The 19,866-nt window shown below is 40.8% G+C and overlaps 1 protein-coding gene across 5 annotated transcripts in view; it reads right to left on the bottom strand.

Moving 5' to 3' along the window:
• The window catches only part of CPNE4 (copine 4), a 320,582-nt gene that overhangs the window by 72,218 nt on the left and 228,498 nt on the right, over nucleotides 1–19,866 (bottom strand). For all 5 annotated transcript variants that reach the window (XM_081159934.1, XM_081159931.1, XM_081159932.1 and 2 more), the window contains exons 6-7: nucleotides 18,888–18,971; nucleotides 15,792–15,881 (exon numbers count right to left, since the gene is read on the bottom strand). In XM_081159934.1, the coding sequence (XP_081016060.1) occupies nucleotides 15,792–15,881; nucleotides 18,888–18,971 (174 nt within the window). The remainder of the gene's footprint in view (nucleotides 1–15,791; nucleotides 15,882–18,887; nucleotides 18,972–19,866) is intronic.

Raw genomic sequence — 19,866 nt, 5'->3', positions numbered from 1 at the left:
CCATACACATGTGCATGCACTTGCATGAGTGTTCAATCATGTACACACACATCATCTATTTATTGACAACTTTTATGTTTATGCCCAGCCTAGCTCTCTCTTCTGAGAGTCAAACTCACATAGGCAACTGCCAGGTTCAACTGTCCTGGTTTGCCCGAGACTGATGGTTTCCTGGGATGTTGGACTTTCAGTGCTAACAATTGAGACAATCCTGGGTCAAGTGTCCACTGGATGACCCATCCACACCTAAAACTTAGCAAGTACAAAACTGAATTCATCATTCCCACCCCTAAACTCCTGCTCCTTTGATGGTCTGATCTTAAGGAATCATGCCATTTTCCACCCAAGTGACCAAGACAGGAATTAAGGACTAATTCCTGAGGCATTCCTCTTCTTCTCTCTCTATCCAATAGTCAATATGGTACGAAGTTCTGGTCATGCCTGTCTGGTCAGTAATTTTTATCTGGATTCCTGCTGTGTCATCTAACCAGATCTCCTGCTTCCAGACTCTCCTCCCCTGCATTCTATACAAATTCCACAAAATAGGCAGAGTACTGATCCCAAGAATTCAAATATGACCATGTCACTCTACTGCAAAGAACCCCTCAGTGCCTCCCATTGCTCTCAGGATAAAAATCTAAAGTCCTAAGGTTCTGTTTACCTCACTAGTTTTATAGTCCTCTCTACATCCTGCCCTGGGGCCTCTTCCCCACACATTAAAATGCTGCAGCCTTGGGGCCTATTAATCAGAAACTTTGGTCCCTTTTCACAAATCTCTAAGGTCCTGGCTTAGCTGATAGGTTCTCCCAGGAAGCCTCTTCTGAAGCCTGTAAATATTTTATGTTCTTTATAATTAGTTTATGTAACTTACACATCATTAGAATTTTGAAGACCAGCTGGCTGAAAAAATCTTTAGAAACTTACTAGGAGACCTTGTCTCAGACTGTCGTCTCCTCAGTGCTCCAAAGGAAAATCCAACAAGGGACTAAATCTTCTCAGTCTGGTTAGTCAGGCAGTGTTTCCCCACCCTGGGTGTGCATTAGAATCACACTGGGAGCTTTTTAAAATTTCTGATGCTTTGGCCCCATTTGGCCAGAAATTAGTTTATTGGTCTGAGGTGGGATCTAGGAATCAATATTATTTTTTAAGATTTTTTATTGAATTTTAGAGAGAAAGAGGAAGGGAGAGGGAGAGAGAGAAACACTGACTGGCTGTCTCTGCACACCCCCTACAGGGATCGAGCCTGGAACCTGGGCATGTGCCCTGACCAGGAATCGAACCGGCAACCCTTCAGTGCACGGGAAGACACCCAACCAACCTCTCCACACCAGCCAGGGCAGAATCAACAATTTTTAAAGCTCCCTAGAATGTACCCAAGGTTGAGGACACTACCTTAGTTATGCCACTGCAGGGCCACCCGGTATTTATGCAGTCATTTTCTGCCCATCCTATGATTAACACGGGCTTCCTTGGCTATTGTTAATCACAAACAGCCCAAACCTCTACCGTGAGAAGTATTCCTTTCTGTGCAGCAGGGGCCAGCTTTAGCAGCAATGAAGTGACAATGTGATCCCCATGTTTCTGAATTCTACTTCTATTTCTCAATTGCACCAAACTCAGGAAGGGGTGCAATGAATTTTCATCCTTAAACCCCAACAGAGAGGGAGAGAATAAAAATATATTTCACAAGAGTAGCCCTCAACCAGGGGTGATTTTTGTCTCCCAGAGGACGTCTGATAAAGGCTGGAGACATTTTTGGTGGTCACAACTAGGGGTGTGTTACTGGCATCTAGTGGGTGCAGGCCAGGGATGCTGCTAAATGTCCTATAATGCACAGTCCCCTACAGCAATGAATTATCTTGCTCAAGTGCCAGTAGTGCTGAAGTTGAGAAACCCTGATTGAGAGAAGAGATGACTCCAAAGCTTCCTTCTAGCTTTAAAATACTTATATCAATGACTAGCTGCAGAAGAGCCTTTGAGTACCACGAGGAACTTAGAGTGAAGTGGGCAGATAAACAAGTTAGATTTGGAAAGAAGGAAACAAGTGCAGACATAGAGAAGTTTTAAGGTGTAGATGGGAAAATCGAGGAAGGCATGCTATTGAGGTTGCCTCTTGACTATTTCTTCAATATCAACGATTCTCTCTGTGTGAACTCGGCATTGGCATCCCCTGGGAACTTGTAAGAACTGCACGTTCTCGGGCCCCACCCAGACCTACCGAATCAGAAACTCTGGGGTTGGGACCCAGAAACCTGTGTTTTCACAAGCCCCCCAGGAGATCCTATGGCTGCTCAAGTTTGAAGACATTGTTTAGATCACGCTGACCTGTCAAAAGGTCAGTTGTGACTTGCTACACTGCATGCCCTCAAGAGTCGGTTTCATTTTGGGGAGTAGCAGGGGAACACGCATTGCAAGAGAGCATATGAGGAGGGCCGGCTGGTCTGCAGGAGAGATGAGCTGGAGGTAATGCTTCCTGACAAGTCCACTTAGGGATTCTGCTCTTTCGTGGGATAGCCGTCATAAGCTGTTTTAAATGACAGTGCAACCAGGCATGCTGGGTGGCCAACAACAATAACATTTGGGTAGACATGCAATTGCCAAGGAGAAGGACAGGAGAAAAAAGAGACAAGTAAATTGTAGAAGAGGCTCTGAGGGTCAGAAAATAGAGGATGGCCCTTCTGCCACCCACTCCAAGACTTAATTGAATCCTGCTTATCTTACTCGCCCCAACACCTCCTCTTGATTTTTTCCATTGGGAATCTCACAGCTTAAAGGTAAGCTGGGATTTATCATTCCTGGTGCTAGGCTTAGTCCTTGGTGCTTCAGAGATGGCTTGAAGGAAGTAACGTACCTGGCCATGAAATAAGCCAGTGAAATGAAAGAGACCTGACATTTGAAACATCTTCAAGGCTGCTTTCCTTCCTATTTCTTTTCTGAGGGGACTTAGGCCCCCCCTCTATCCCCCAAAAGCTATGCTGTGAGAGCCAGGTGAGGCCAAGATATTGCTGCTTCTTTTTGTGATTTTTCATTCCAGCTCATTCCTGAAGAAGCCTCTTTCTTTCTTGGTTTCCTCCTCATGCTGTGTCTTCCCTTCCTTTCTTTCCCTCCAGGGCTGGTGGAGAGAAAGATGCTGCAATTTGAGGGAGAAAAATGTTTAGGGGAGGGTGTGATGATAAATGGGCCTCAGCGGGGGTGCTCTCCAAGATGGACAATAAAGACAAAAATTTCCATAGTGAATTTAGACTTGTCTTGAATGAAAGAATGTTCCAGGTCAAAAGTGATATGATGGTGATAATAAATTAATCAGTAATGTCAATATATGTGAGTGGGTAAGAGGGGTGATTTTCTTGGAGCCTTTAAAAGGGCAAACCAAATCACAAAACCCCCAGAATGTCTTCCATAGGACCTAGCTAACGTAAATAGGGACATCTATTCATCCATCCAGGAAGTAGCTATTTATTAAGCATCTACTATATGCCAAGCACTATTTTAGGGTCTGAGGATGTAGATAAACCAGTTCTTTTCCTTGAGCCTTGGTAATTACATTTCTGTACAGGAGACAAATAAATATGTCAAAAGACAAACATGGTGATTACAGATGATGGTAAATGCCACGAGGGAGATTATAACGGGGTGATGAGATGGGAAGTACCTGGAGGGGTGCATGTATGAACAAATGAGATCTGGGAAGGCATGTCTGAGTCACTGAGTTTTGAGCTGACACTTTAAGGTTGAGAATGTGCCAGCCATTCAGAGGTGGAGAGAGGGCGAAGGGGGACAAATAGGAACTTTAGGCCTATGTCAGGCTCTAGAAATGTGAACTCAGGAGGCTATTTAAGCCTATTAAGAAAAATTATCCATCACATGGCAAGAAATCCAAAAGTGGGCCTCCAAGGGCTTTCAATGGCACACTGAAGCTGTGTTTAACAGGCCCACCCAAAGACAGTTTCCCTACAAGAATATGCCATTGGTTGAGTTTGCTATTTAGTATCTATGAATTAAGAGCTCAGACTCTGGGAAGTTATACACGTTAAACTTGTACATGATGCAGCGATTTCTGTCTGGTAAGCAAAGATAAAACCCTGAAGTTTATAATCTATTGCTGTGAAGGACGTTAACCAATTTGTCTCTAGAAACTTTAATCTGTTTAAAGAAAAACGATTATGTAAATCTGAAGTGGTCTTAGAGGACAGTCATTATTTTATTGGCTTCCTCATTAATGAGTGAGTTGAAAAAAATCTTTGACATGTGTTCATTTGATAGTTGAATGAGAGTCATGCTTTTAACTTCTTAAAAGTTAGACTTTATAACAAGACTCACTGTGCCTCAGCTTAGATGTCTAGGGTCTAGAGATCAGCTTTAATGAATTCACAAAATCCTAGAAGTGTATGCATTTTCAAAAGCAAACATCCTATTAACTTAATCAGACCCTCCAAAGGGTCTTTGTGTCAAACTGCTGACCAGAGGAGAACCTCTCAAGACTCCTCATGTGCCCTTGAATTTTCTATGCCTGCCAAGTAACATTCTGATCGCTAATTCTGCTTCATAAGTGTTCAGATATCAGGAAAGGTTAACTTTATATGGAGCACAAGGATTATAGTTTTTGTTAATTTATTAAAATTTTTGTAAATTAACACATTGGCATCCTGACTTATGCATCTGTCTCTCCTATGAGCCAAGTTTTCCAGGTGCCATCAAGCCTGGGTGATTGAATGAAGCTGAGTCCCTGTACCAGCAAAGAAGCTGGAGACCGCAGGCGAAAGGAGACCCCAGCTGGAATAGTCCAGCCTCAGGCGCCTCTGTAGTGAACACGAGGAGGCATCTCTAGCTTGTTTCTCTCTAACTCCATCAGTGGCGGTGGCGGAGATGATCATCCTACCTTTCTTCCCCTTATTGGGATGGCCCAAAAGCATTTGCGTTCCTCTGCGATGAGTTAAAGGTCACAAGAAGGAAGGTCATTCACATGCTCTCAGGGAACAAATAAGTCACTTCTTATGAGGTCAGTCAACCTGCTCACCCCTGACACTAGTTTCAGGTGCTCCCCACAGACAAAACCCTGGCCTTCCCCAATGCTTTCGGGAAGTCCAAGCACTTGGCAGACAGCGGGGGTTTCATGAATAAGATCTCTGGGAGGAGAGGCTAACGCCTCCTCCAGTTTCTGAGGAGGGCCTGTGAGGTTGTTTTGCCAAGCACCCAAGAAAGGGTCATTCTCTTGGCCTAAAGGACTCTCTTTTGATAAAAGCTGTCCTTCTTCCGAAGAGACAGCTCTTTTAATGTTTTCTTAGGAATTCTACTGAAAAGACTTTCTAGAAATAAATGCCCAGGATGTCTGCAGATGGCAATACATTTTTTAAAAAACCATTCCTGTTTAATGTTTAAAGTGCGGGAGAGTGGCTGAATGCCCTACAGAATCTGACTCAACGGAAAAGCCTCTAGAGATGTCAGCCCAGTTTGTGAAAACCTTTCCATCGACAAGGCTAGGCTTAAAAACAGTACTTCCAAAGTGCAAAAATAACAACTGAGATCTCGAGGCAACTTTTTCAGCTTCAGTGTTAATAGAGTGGTGCAATGATACGAGGTGAAGTCTTCTGGTGGATTTAAACTGCATGGTTTTCTGATTTCTAATGGAACCTTCCACTTTTCCTTCTGTTTATTGGCCATTTGTATTTTCTGTTTTGTGAAATACCTTGTCATGTATGTTACCCATTTTGTTAACTGATTTCTACGTATATGTGTTTACATATTTATACATAGAGCGGTGCCTCGGTTTTTGAATGTAATCTTTTCCTGAAGACTGTTTGGCCTCAGAAACGTTCAAAACCCGAGGGATCCGCAGCCGGCAGCTGGGCCTCAGGATCTTGTCCTCAGCGGAAGCCTTGGGGCATGTTCAACCTCCGAGGCGTGTTCGAAAACCGAGGTACCACTGTATTTATTGGCTCCACTAACACTTTGGGCCCTGGCCATGCTGCCCCTGTAAGGAAAAGGGAGAGAGAAAAGAAAGAAAAAGAGAAGAAGAAGGAGAGAGAAAAATGTCCATATAATTTTTAATCAGTATGTCACGGGCCACAGAAAATCTGCTAGAAATTTTTTTTTTTCATAATATATTTTTTATTGGTTTCAGAGAGAGAGGAAGGGATAGAAACATCAATGATGAGCCATTGATCGGCTGCCTCCTGCACACCCCTGACTGGGGATGGAGCCCCCAACCCGGGCCTGTGCCCTGACCGGGAATCGAACCGCAATCTCCTGGATCCTAGGTCGACTCTCAACCGCTGAGCCACGCCCGGCCGGGCTCTGCTAGAATTTTGATTAGAATTACATTGAATTTATAGACCAGTTTGGAGAGAACTGGTATCTCTAAGATACTGACTTTTCCAGTGAAGAGCATGCGTTTCCCATCTAAGTTCAGTTTTTCAATGCATTTCACTCTTTGTCTGTAATTTTCTACAGAAAGAGGATTTCCTCCACAGCTCCATTATGAAATAGATTAGGTTAAGCAATATTCTAGCTTCGAAGCTCCCTTGATCATGTCGTACTATCTTTTATTTTATATTACTGATAAGTGTTAAGAAAGTGGGATTTTTATATCTATGTTCATGAGTGAGATTGGCTAACACTTTTTACAAACAGCTTTATTGAGATGTAATCCACACATTGCATAATTCACCCACTTAAAGTATAAGTCAATGGGTTTAGTATATTCACAGAGCCACTCAAGTGATGCCATGGTCGACTCTAGAATATTTTCATTACCCCTAAAAGGAAACTTGCTACCCATTAGCAGTCTCTCCCCTCCCCCAGCCTCTGGCAACTACTCATTTGTTCTCTGTCTCCTTGGATTTGTCCATTCTGAGTATTTCATGGAAATGGAATCACACAGGTTATTTTTTTCTTATTTTTGTTTGCTTTAAGTATCAAGGTTATGTTGGCTAAGGTGTTTTCCTTATTATTATTTTTAACTAAAAAGTGTTGCATAAGATTAAAATATCTGTTCCTTGGATAACTATAATTGTTGTGCCTGCTGGTTCTTTTTGTGGGCAGATTTTTAACTTTTAATGCTTGCAGGATAATTCTTATATTCAAGGTAAGAATATCTATTCAGCTAATCTACTCCATTAACAGATTTATGAAGAAAACCGCATATGCTTTTGCAAAAAGAAATCCATAATGTTAATCTATGATCTTAAAATAAATCCTCTGAAAAACTAGGAATGTAATAGAATATCTTTAGCTGATAAATAGCTTCAAAAATACCATGGCAAAAGTCATACTCCAGGAATCCTCTTTTCAAACTGTGAAGAACAAAAGACGTCTGGGGTCATTTCTGTACCACGGTCACCGTGTACAGCAGTCCCAGCTCACACCAAAGGAAAGGGAAGAGGAATCTAAGAATTGGAAAGAAACAACTGCCATTATCTGCAAATGATATTATTATTTATATAGAAAACACCAAAGGAACTAAGAAAGCTCAGCCATACGGCCACACTGAACTACAAGAGAGGCTGGGAAATGTGGGCTAGCTGGATGCCTCCAAAGAAAAGAAAACAGATTTTTGGTGACCAGCTAGCTGACTCTTCCATAGGGACACACTGTTATTTTCATTTATAGTTGACATACAATAGTATGTTAGTTTCAGGTAAAGTGATCACCCCAATAAGTCTAGTACCCATTTGTCACAGTACATAGTTATATAATACTGTTGACTCCATTCCCTGAACTGCAGCTTATATTCTGTGGCTGGTTTTATAACTGGCAATTTGTACCTCTTAACCCCTTCCACCTTCTCACCCATCCTCCCAACCCCTCTGCCAGCCATCAATTTGTTCTCTGTCTCTATGAGTTTCTGTTCTGTTTATTTGGTTTTTTAGGTTCCATGTAGAAGTGAAATCACATGGTATTTGTTTTCCCTGACTTATTTCACGTAGCAAAACACCCCTAGGTCCGTTTTGCTCTTTTTTTATGGCTGCGTTCCTATTCCATTGTATATATGTACATGTGGCTTTTCCATTGGTCTACCGATGGACACTTAGGTTACTTCCATACCCAGAAGTGGGATTGCTGGGTCACATGGCAATTGGATGTTTAATGTTTTGAGGAACTTCCATACTGTTTTCCACAGTGGTTACACTGATTTACAAACCCACCAACAGCGTATGAGGGGGAAACACTCTTACTGTCCCCATTTTGCAGATGAGAAAACTGAGGCTCAGAAAGCGGAAATAACTTGACTAAATTCCAGAGCTTGCAAGTGACATGGCCAGAATCAAGTCTGCCTGACCCTGGAACCTCCACGCTATGCCAGCACTGTCCAGTGAAGCTTCCTGTGTTGAGGAAAATACTCTGTAACTGTGCTGTCCGAGAGAGTGGCCACTACCCACACGTGGCCAGAGCTCTTCCCTCCTAACTTCCCCTCTCTTTTCAGATCTCCTTCCTATTTTCAGTCCTTCTATGCTGATGCTACTCCAACCCCTTTTCTCCAACAAACACCATCCAAGGAGAAAATTCCACCCCTCCATGAGTCAAGCCTCTGCTGCTAATGGGAGCCCTCTTCTGCCCAGTCTTTAATTTCTCCAAAAAGGACCTCCTTCAAATGAGGTCAATAGTAGGTTCAACGACAAGATAATTTTTCATCAGTGAGAATCAGGTCTGATTTTTTCAATAGCTAGGAAGAGAATAAACCTCGCCAAAGCAAATGGTGTGTGTTGTGTCCCCCCCCACTCCAGGAAACCATACAATCTGGTGTTATATAAAAAAAAGAATCTTGAAAGTCATTGCTTAATGGATATAAAGATTCACTGGGGAAGATGGGAAACTTCTGGAGATGGATGGTGGTGAGAGCTGCACAACGTGAATGTCCTTAATGCCCCAGAGCTGTACACCCCAAATGGTAGATTTATCTTTTACCACAATTTAAAAATATATTTTAAAAAAGAATCTTCTTCCTGTTAACATGACTTTGAAGTTGCCCCTTGTGAAAGGGCCACTTGAGGTTATGGTACGCAGGAGTGTTTGACCCCTGGGGACCCCTGGTGCACCTTCCCTAAGGTGGCTTTGCTCGGTCAGCAATCTGGGACGAGGGTATGGAGCCCCTGAGAGCTTCTGACCACAGATTCCTCCTTCTCAGAATCCCTTATAGGGGTGCAAGAGAGGTTCTTCCTTGCACCCTTATGAGTGAAGACCATAAAAGGGGTGGCACGATCTGGCCAAACTATTTTTTAGGAAAATTATCCATGTGGTCATGCTCTGTATTTGACTCAGAAAATGTTTTTGAGGAGATCACCTTTGGAAAATACTTTGAAATTTTGAACTAAGAACACCCAATAGACACTAATCAGTGCCCTGGTGAGATCTCTCATTTAAAGTGAAAAGAGCCCTGGCCGGTTTGGCTCAGTAGCTAGAGCATCGGCCTGGGGACTGAAGGGTCTTGAGTTTGATTCTGGCCAAGGGCACGCACCTCAATTGCAGGCTCGACCCCCAGCCCTGGTCAGGGCTCATATGGGAGGCACCAATCGATGTGTCTCTCTCACATCGATGTTTCTCTCTGTCTCTGTCTCTCTCTTCCTTCCACTCTCTGAAAAAGCAACGGAAAAAATATCCTTGGGTGAGGGCTGGGAAAAGAAAAAAAAGACTAAAGTGAAAAGAGATCTCTCTTGTCTTCCGAGGTGGGCATTTCTCTGCTAGAAAGAACACCCATCTCAAAAAAATCACAACTGCTCTGATGAGAAGCAGTTTCCTCACATTACTTATGAATCCTCCATCTATACCTGCTTCTGCACTGAAAATAAGAAAGTCAACCAGCTACTGGAAAGGTGCTGGAGAACTCGGAAGCTGGACAAAATTGCTGAATGATGAAGGGGAAGGAACATTATAAGTGGAAAGTCTGAGAATGTTCTGATGCAGCTTTGTGGCATAATCCAAATGGATGGGTCTCTGTCCAAAGGATGCTGCGTGCTGGTAACACAGACGACAGTGACTTATGCTGGTTTTTAAAATTAATTAATTAATTAGTTCATTTGTTCATTTATTTATTTATGCAAGCCACTTCCTATTCATTGCACCACTTTGTTTTCTGTTCAACCCATATTCATTAAGTATTAATTAGTTAAATAAAGAAAGCAAATCTGTACAACTTAAACTAAAAAGGGGACTTCCATTTCCAGACAACATTCTTAGTGCAAAACATCTATAAATTCTGCATAAATATGTTTATAGATATCTTTGGGAAAAGAGCTGCACTAAAAGTAACGTCAGGGGAACAGCTGGAGGCCAGAAAGGAGAGGAACGCTTGACCTGGAAGGGACAAGCCAACCTGGAGCCAGAGTTTGCTGACAGCTTCTGCTGCTTCTTGCTGGCCTAGAGCCTGAGTCCTCAGCTACCAGGAGATGGGGCCACGCTGGAGGGCAAGTCAGTCCTGAGACTCCTGCATGAACCAGATTCAGAAAGGGGCAGCAACCTCAGGGAGAAAACATGCTCTCGGGAGGGTGATAACTATGTTTGTCTGACTTGGCTTTAGAAAGATGAAGAAAAGCAGAAAACAGTCTCTGAATATTCCTAAACAAGGAGTCCTCACATGCTTTCAGATTTGAAGACACAGTACTGGTGAGGCCTAGAAAAAAGCCCAACTGTGCAATCGAAAGTTTTCTTCATTCCTAATTCTCTACCTGCATCACAGTACACACGGAAAATCCCTGCATGTTGTTTTTTGATAGCAATGCCATGTGCCGTTTTCAGTTAAAACTTCTAGAGAGATCTCTCTCCACATTTTTTACTCTTCTGCCTGCTGGATGCAAGTAACAACGAGGCCCTAAGCTATGGATGAGCCATGAGATAGAAGCCATAAGATTCTTGAGTCACTGCATGGAGGAGAGGCAGACATTGATGGGAAAGTTTTCCCTTTGATTGTTACGTAAGAAATAAACTTATATTGCATGGGGCTCTTTTTTTTTTACTGCAGAATTGTTTAACCAAAGATGATTATAAAGTTAAATGAGATGATTTAAGCAGTGTCTGGCATAGTACCTGGTAGTTGGTGCATGCTCAGTAAATGTTAACTGTCTTTTAACAGTTAACAGCAAGGCCTATGGAGGATGAGACCTCAGTTTAAACTAAGGCTGTGCGACTTAGCTGTGTAATCTTAGGCAATTTGCTTAACCACAGAGAATTCCTCATTTGTAAAAAAAAAAAGGGGGGGGATAATATCAATGAAAAGGAAACAGTTATTAAAATTAGGACAATATGTAGGTTTTCTCTCATTCAGAAGCCTCCTCTATTCTTGCGTGATTTAATGCTACTTAAGCTGGTTACTGCTTTTCCATGCTGCAGTATTGATCACAGCTCTCAGCAGAGACAGGCTGCTGGGCTCACAGGTGCCATTTACTTAAGCAGAGTCAAGAATTCCTGTGCCTTGGCTGATCCGCTATAGAGACGCTGTGATGAGTCTGCAATCCTCAGGTAATTGCAGGGCATTTAGACAGAGTGAACTATCAACAGGCACGAAATCAGCAGCCCCCGAGTCCAGAAGGCCAGAAAGAAAGCATTTGAATTTTAACATATCTCAAGAAAACTTCACAGGACAGTAACCATGCAAGCCCCCCCCTCCCCCTTTCAATTGTAAGGTAGGTAGAGATAGAAGTGAACTTGCTTTCTTTTTATTTTATTGATTGATTTTTCCATTACAGTTGAGTAGTTTTTCCCTTAGTGGTATGTTAAATAATTGACAGTTTTCCAGGCTTTATGAAATATGTTACATATTGACAAGTCTTGTTTCTGTTAAATATTAGAATGATGATAAATAAACATTCTGGTTGGGTCAGAGTAAAGGGATATGCTTTATCAGGATGATTTGTTTTCTAATAAATACAACAAAATAGAGGCAGCACAATTCAATAAAAAGCATTAAATTTGGCGTTCGACTGCATAGGGTTTTGACCCTCTGTTTCTTCATCTGTGGAATGAAGACAATGGAGCTTATCTTATTGTATGATTAGAAATAAAATTATGATTTTGACAAAGACTCAAGTATGCCATGGAAACCATGGATCACTTCATTGAATTGTTAATTTTAAATATAAACTTAAGTCTATTCAGGAAGTAGTGCAAGGTCTTTCACATAGTTCAGAAGGCATCTCAGCAGGTTTCAGCATTGTCTTTGGGTAGTCATAACAAAGAAGAATCCTCTCTGAATGCTACCAGGTATTTGAGGCTCAGTAGACATGGCTTAGAAAGCTCTAAGCCTTTGACACCTTCAGATCTACTTAAAAAAATTAATCTGTCATAATTAATGGGGAAGCGCTGTAGGATTTTCTACTGTAGCGCTGAATACGACAAGGATGCCTTCTATCTCCACTACTATCTAGCAGGGTATTGGCCACACGATTAAAGAAGAGAAATAACTAGACCCCTTAGTTAAGTAAGGAGGGGAAACACTATGTACTTACAGATGATATAATTACATATTCAGAAAACTCCAAAAAATTAACAGAAAATTACTATAAACAATAATAGAACTTAATAAAATGGTAATTTAAGAAAACAATTCAATAGCTTTTATGTATACAAACAATAGTTAGAATGTAAATGGAAGACCCAATTTACAATAACAAAGTAAGGAGGAGGGGGAAGGGAAGAAACTAACTAGGCATAAACTTAAAAATAAACATTCCAAACCTATACGAGAAAACAGTACTCATGCAAAACACAAAAGGAGACATGAGTTAAATGGAAAAACATGCCATGTTCTGGAATGGAAAGACTCAATATTTAAAAAGATTTATTTTGCAATCCCAATAAAAATGCCATCAAATTTCCTGTCTTCTCTGGTGCTAGTTGCTTATTTCTAAAGCTAAATAGAAAGAACAAAGAAGCTAAGTATCCAGGAAAACCCTTAAAAAGATGAGGAATACAGAAGTATCTAAGGTGCTAGCTCTACCAGGTATGCAAGTGCACTACAAAATAATTACCTGTAAGGGCAGAGAGTAAAAAGAGAAGAGACAGGGATGAGAGCTAAACTTTCCTGAGTGTACCTTGTTTTGTAGTTTCGACTTTAGAATCATGTGAAGTTTTATATAATTATAGAACAAAATTAGAATTGGAAAAATAAATCCTAAAAAATGAAAGCAAAAGGAAACAAAGGAACCTGATAGAGGTTTAACTATGGAGAATTCTTTCATGATTTTAAAATATGACTCACCATCTATAGAGAGATATAACTTAGGATGAAAAATAATTTAAAGATTATGACTTTAAAAATTCATACTAGAGAGCAAGGAAAGTATTAAACACTATTAACTTTATATCAAAAGAACTCAAGAGCCAACTTGAAGGGGTTTTCATTGGTCACACATGAGACAATTCAAGTTTTCAAAGGAGTTGAAATACTCAAGTACATTTTAAAAATCCATGAATTCTTAATAATATTGAGAAACTGCACTAGGCCCCTATGGAGGCTACTAGAGAAGTAACATGTTATTCTGAAAATTGGTAAAAAGGAAAAAATAAGTCATATTTCTGCCTTTTGTGTACAAACCATACCTCAGAGACCAAATAGTTATTAAAGGAAAAGTCTTTCTTTACAGAAGAACTCTAAATAATAAATAACAAGGAAATGATAGAATTGCAAAAACACTATTTTGGAAACCATTACAAAATGACGAACCTGGACAGTGTTCCTCCGTGACTGTTAACACCACAGCAGAGCACCATTAGGTATAAAGCACTGCTGCTGGAAGGGAGACCCCGGAGCTGATCAGGTTCCAACTAGCTGTTTACAGGGAACATGGGATGTGAGAAATGCTACAGAACCAACCAACCTTGCTTCTTCAATAAGTAAAGTGCAAGAAAAAAAAAAGAGGAAAAGGCAACTAACAGATTAAAACAAACTTCAGAGACATTTCAGTCTAATGCAATGCTTGAACCTTGTTTAGATCCCAATTAAAAAAAAAACACTAAACATTTTAATAAATTAGACAATCAGTCACATGGGAATAGTCGCAAAATATTTGATTAATAGGAAGCTTAGCTCATATTCTTAGATATGATGACGGGCTTGTGGCTGTTTATAGAAAGATTCCTTAGCCTTTAGAGATGCATACTGGAGTATTTTTGGATGAAATGAGATGATGCTTGGTTGGGGTAGGGCCACATCATAACTTTTGTTGGCCTTAGATACTTTTGCCTTCATGGGCTTCCTCTTACAATAGATTTTGGGATGCTAAAAATGTCAGTTTTCTGATGTGAGGAAAAATGAAAAGATTTTATTCAATCTTACAAGTTGATTTTTTTCCTTCTGACTTTAAAAGCAATTAAAACATTTTCACAGATTCCTAAATGATCATGGTCCCTGGCACTATGTTTGTTGTGCCTAAGGGATGCGTCTGTCCTGATCTGGGATTTGCTTCAAAATGATCCAGTGGTGGGGAGAGAAGGAAGACGATTTATGGAGCAAAAGAGAGAAGAAAATATAAAGTTTCCAAGGCAAACACTGGCAATGCCCATGGGATAAGGTGCCCTGAAAGACCAACATGAATGTTTAGTCTGCCTAATAGACCTATGTTCCTATTGTGGAGACAGATGCCCCAAGCTTTTAGAGCCTGAAGCCATTAGCCATCGACATTATCTAGCATCCCTGGCTTTGCTTTCAGGCTATCACAGCAACCTTCTGACAATTGTCTGCCCTATGGTTTAATCACATGGAGAAAATGCCCTGGTGAAGCTGAAGTGAATGTTAAGTCTGCTTGATGGTCATGTTTCTCATTGAACATGAATCAATCAGCCTTATAGGCTCTGGTCTCCCTTGAATTTACTTAGTCATCTTAAATTGGTAGAATCAGCTCTGGGACACTGACAATATGTCCCAGCTTCTGGATTACCAAGGCAGAGAGAGGGACAGACCATGGACCATAGGCAATGCCTCTTGGAGTTTGCTTCTGGCACTCAGCCTATTGTCTTCCTTTGGTCATCCTGACTCTCACAATGCATTTTTCTTCCAACTTCCACATTCCTATGGTATTCAAAATGCATTTGTGATAGGCTCAAAAAATTAGCCACAATACTTTGTAGCTCTTCCACCAAAAGGTGGAACGTATTTCCTATTCCTTCATCCCTTGAATCTGGGACAGTCATGTGACTTGCTTTGGCCAGCAGAATGCAGAGGAAGTGACCATGTATGAGTTCTAAGACTAGGCCTCATGAGACCTTGCAGCTTCTGTTCTTGCTCTTTTGGAACCCTAAGGTTGCTCTGTGTATAAGGCCAAGCTAGCCTGCTGGGTGATGGGAGACAGACACATGGCCTAACCACCCCAGTCATTCCAGATGACAGCCAACTGAACTCCAGAAGTAGAGTCTCCCTATGTGTGAGGGAGTCCAAGCAAGACCAACAGAAGAACGTCCTAGATGAGCTCAACTTGCCAAAGACAAATAATTTTAAGCTAAATAAATGGTTATTATTTTAAGCCACTAAATTTTGGAGTAGTCCATTATGCAACTGTAGATAGTCAATACAGTAGTATTTGTGTTTTTAATAACTCCCCATTACACCCTGAAGTTATTGCCACAGTTTATCTCTGAGAAGCATAAGATTTGCCTCTTGACATAACAAAATTGAGATTTATCTTGGGCTATCTCGTGAGCTTCAATGGCTGTCGCAGAAGAAATGGCCCCTGTTTTTTCCAAAAAGGTGCTAAGAGATTTGATTAAATGGTACAGAAAATTTTTGGTTTGCTAACATTCACTTGAGAGAAAGGAGGGTTAAATACATAAAAATTGCATTTCTCAGACATAGATAGATTTCTGACCTTCAGCCGGCGGTCTGGATCTCCACTGCACAGGGAATTCACGGATACTTTGAATGATTTCCAGGCTGGGCTTAAGTTATTCATCACAACCTGAGAAGAAAAAAGGAGAGGAGTGGTGGATGGGGGGAAAAAGGCTTGACATTTTCACATTTTAACATAAAAATGCTTGAGAAACATTGTGGCACTTTGAAAAGGACAATTATTTGGAACTGGTGCCTTAATGAAAACCTAGAGTAGTAAATCTTTTAATGGTGTCCACTAAGTGGTCATTATGGGCAGAACTCCTGAGATCACTGGCCTGGCTGTCATTTCAAGAATAATGACAGTAATACTGTCCAGTATGTGGATGCTGGGGATGACTTGTTCTATATCAAAAGGAGTTGGAATTAATGAGGTTGGACTGCCTCTGGCCTCTGATAAAAGATCCCTTGTTCTGTAGGACTGTCAGTCCTATGGCATAAATTCTCTTCTATTGAAGTCAGCATAGGCAAAGACTATTGGTGGGCATGGGGGTATAGCAGGACAATTCTACTGCTTAAGAATTGAATGGTCTTTGGTAACTGTGACCTTGAGTTAGATGAGATAACAAATCAGAAGAGAAATTTCTAGAAGAAAAGTCCCAGGAGCATACTTAAACTAGTTATCCTAGGAAGACAGACACAGGGAAGATCTTTAGATCTTCAGTGTCACTTTCTTCTACAGTGAAATACTTTTAAAAGCAGCTTACTCATCATGAACTTGGCTAAATCCTGCCCAAGAGTCCATATGAGTCTAGTCTTATCCTGTCACCACTATGATTCAACTAATTCAATTTGTTTTAGAATGTATGAGTATCTGCTCTGTGCCTAACACTACTGTGTACTCTAGTGCAAGGGTTTTCAAAGTGTGATTCCTGAATCAGCAGGAGCTGTATCACCTGGGAACTTGTTAAAAATGCTAATTTTCAGGTTCCACCCAGACCTATGGACAGAGACTCCGGAGGGGGGACCCCCTAGGTGATTCGGATGCATGAAACCACTGCTCTAGGGGACATGTCAATGAACTTAAATGGAATTCTGTCATACTGATTTTTCTTCCTATGGAGTTTTTAGTTAGCAAAAGTCGTAGCATCGTAAAAAAAATTAATTCTCTATCCAAATAACGTAATTGTTTTATAAGTGATTCTCTTTTCTACTGGATTCTTTACTATAACTGTGACTTATTCATTATATCACGGGCTCATTATGAAATTTCTCTTAATGCATTAAAGTAGAAAAATAAAGGTCCTGTGTGACTTTGTCTTGAGCTCTGATACCCTGGGGATGGTCAAAGTGATAGTGACCAGAGACGTCTGATAAAATTGTCTGGGTTAGTTCATAGTTCTCATCTTTATATAAAAATACCAAGAATTAAAGATGTCTTGTTGCAACAGTTTTGAAAAACTCAATAGCAAGTCAAGATTTCAACTAGAAATTGCTTCTGAAATTAAAAATGTGTTTGCGTGCATTCTGGTGAGGAAAAAAAAATCAATGTTTTATGTTGCTTGACTCACTGGAAAAGCTTACAATTGCATTTCTTGTGAGACTCCAGGAACCCCTCAGCAATTGGGAATTGGGGGGGAGTTCTAGTGATTCTTGGGACTAGGAGGATTTAACAATATCAAGAATGAGAAGAGAAATGCTGTCAGGAGCAAAGGAGAGAAGGATCTTGGGAGAGAAGTCCAGCAGTACCCCATCCATCTCTGTGCTCCCTGCACTTTAAGGCCTCCATTCACAGACTACAGTGAAAGCTTGAGTGGGCACCACTTCTGTTTTCCCCAAAGTCTACTTACTTCTGAAAAAAGTCTGTTCCACCAAAGGAATCTTTATGGGTGAAAACATTCTATTCAATGGTGGGGAAACTGTTCCCATTGTACCTCCATCTATTCCCCAGGGATTAAGTTCCAGAGAACCACATTTTGCTATAACATGTAGTGGACGCACTGTCTGTGCTCAACTCCACTCATTTATTCATTGTTTTATTAAACACATTTTGTTAAGTGCCAAGTAGGCACTAGATGATATCCACAGACTAGCCCATTCAAGACTATTCCATTCTTTTCTACTTGAAGTATGACATGTTCTGTTCCCCTAATGCTACCTGCAACTCTGTTACTTCAGGAATATGGAACTGGATTTCCAGTGTGGGGTATGGGAACATGGCACCCCACTCTCATCCTTCGAGTCATGAGGGTTCCTTCTTTCTTTACGCTACCACTAAGCACAACAGAGTCTTCTCTCAGCTCCAAGGCAGTCATCAAAATTACCCCACTTCCTCCCACAGAATCTCTCTTGGATTGGCTTATAAATAAAATTAAAATAAAATAAAATAAAATAAAATAATAAAATAAAGTAAAGTAAAATTAAAATAAAATAAAATAAAAAGTAGAGATTGGGGTTGGTTGCTGAGTGGTGTGTAGTAGTGGGTAGTGGGGGGTTGGATAGTGAGGCATAAGGTTTGGAGTCACATGGAGAAAGAGGACGAAAGATGAGAGAGAGATGGAGCTAGACCAGTGGCTGGGACAGGGCAGCTGTTCAGATGATAGGCTTGACATAAGGCCAGTGTATGAGCTTTCCCTGGGGAGGCAGGTTGCCTTTCCAAATTACAGTGAAGCTCAAGATCAAACAAACTCAATTCGAACTTGAGCCATACCCCTTGTTAACTGTGAGAACCAGGAAAGTGACTCAACCTCCCCAAAGTTTAGTTTATTCAACTGCAAGCTGAAATTAATAATAGCATTAAGGGACTGTTGTGAGAAGTAGATAAAATAATGCATATAAAATCACTTAGTACAATGCTTGGCACCTAGTCACCTTCATTAAATATTAGCAAGTATTCATATTTCTATTATTAATAAGTTGCTAGCTGTCAGCATTGGTCAATAATGAAAAATTTGGGTGAGAGAGGGTCTTCTCTGCTAACATCTAAATTGAGAATAAAGAGTCCTCTTGATAACAGTGAGGACTCCATGTCTGAGTACATAGCTACAGACATTAAGAAATGTAAGGGGTTTCTCAAAACAGGTCAATTTATCATCTTAGGAGACATGATGTCATAGCTGAAGACGACTCTTCTTACCTCAGTTCGGTGCACAAGCTGCTGAGTTGCATCGTCATTCATACGAAAAATTTCCAGAAATGGGTCAGATTTACTGAAGAAATCCTAAAATAGACAGATAAACAACAATCAGTTGCTTCCCTTCCTCCACACAAACATCTAGTTCAGCCCTGGATCAAGTGCCCCTGGATTTGACCCTTCCGTTTCATTCTTCATCCCCGTGCCCCAACCTTGGCTAGAATGAACTGCTCTGAACTCCACCTCCTTTGAGAAGTAAGTACTTGGCTGAGATCCAAAGTATTCTTCAAAGATCAATTCAAGTGAGGATTCTTTGAGAATCGATGTAGCTAGCTGCCGTCTTCAACATGTTAATTACAGTTATTATAAAGCCTATGTCTGATGTCTACACTATCTGGATCACCTATGGGTCTGTTTCTTTATCTGTTTCTTGGTTCTGCCTCTTGGTATGCTTGTTAATTTTTTACTAAATACTAGATACTATGTAAAGAGGATTATAATGGCTCTAGATGAATCTTTAGCTCCTGGCAAGCAGTTAAAATAGAGGCAGTCACCTCAATCCAATTAGGATTGAGTTACTTAGAGGTTGATTTCTTCAAAAGTCCTTAAAGGTCCAATCTATTTCTGATTCCTTTACTCCTTTGGTATAGTCCTTAAAGGGCTCCAACTAAAGGACTGAGTGTGACGAGGGCTGATCCTCCTTGACAAGCCCTTAATGCCATTTTATTTGGAAGACCCTCAAAGGCTCTGTTTATCTCCATAATCTCTTGGCTCCAGCTTTTTGTTCAGTTTTTCTCTCTGCTGCTATTAGTGAATGCCTTGAGAGATGTCACTCAGACTATTAGACCACTTCCCTTCTCTGAGGCATCTACAGATCTCTAGCCACAGCTCTCAGTAGCCGTGAACGCCAGTGTTGCTTCCTGTTTCATGAGACTACCAGAACTTCTGCCAGCTTCTCTTTCTTAGCAGCAGTTTTCTGCTC

This window comes from Miniopterus schreibersii, assembly GCF_964146895.1.
Source record: "Miniopterus schreibersii genome assembly, chromosome: 15".
In the NCBI taxonomy this organism is placed as follows: Eukaryota; Metazoa; Chordata; class Mammalia; order Chiroptera; family Miniopteridae; genus Miniopterus; species Miniopterus schreibersii.
The sequence above is the reverse complement of the archived record's forward strand: the minus strand, read 5'-3'. Positions and strand labels throughout refer to the sequence as shown.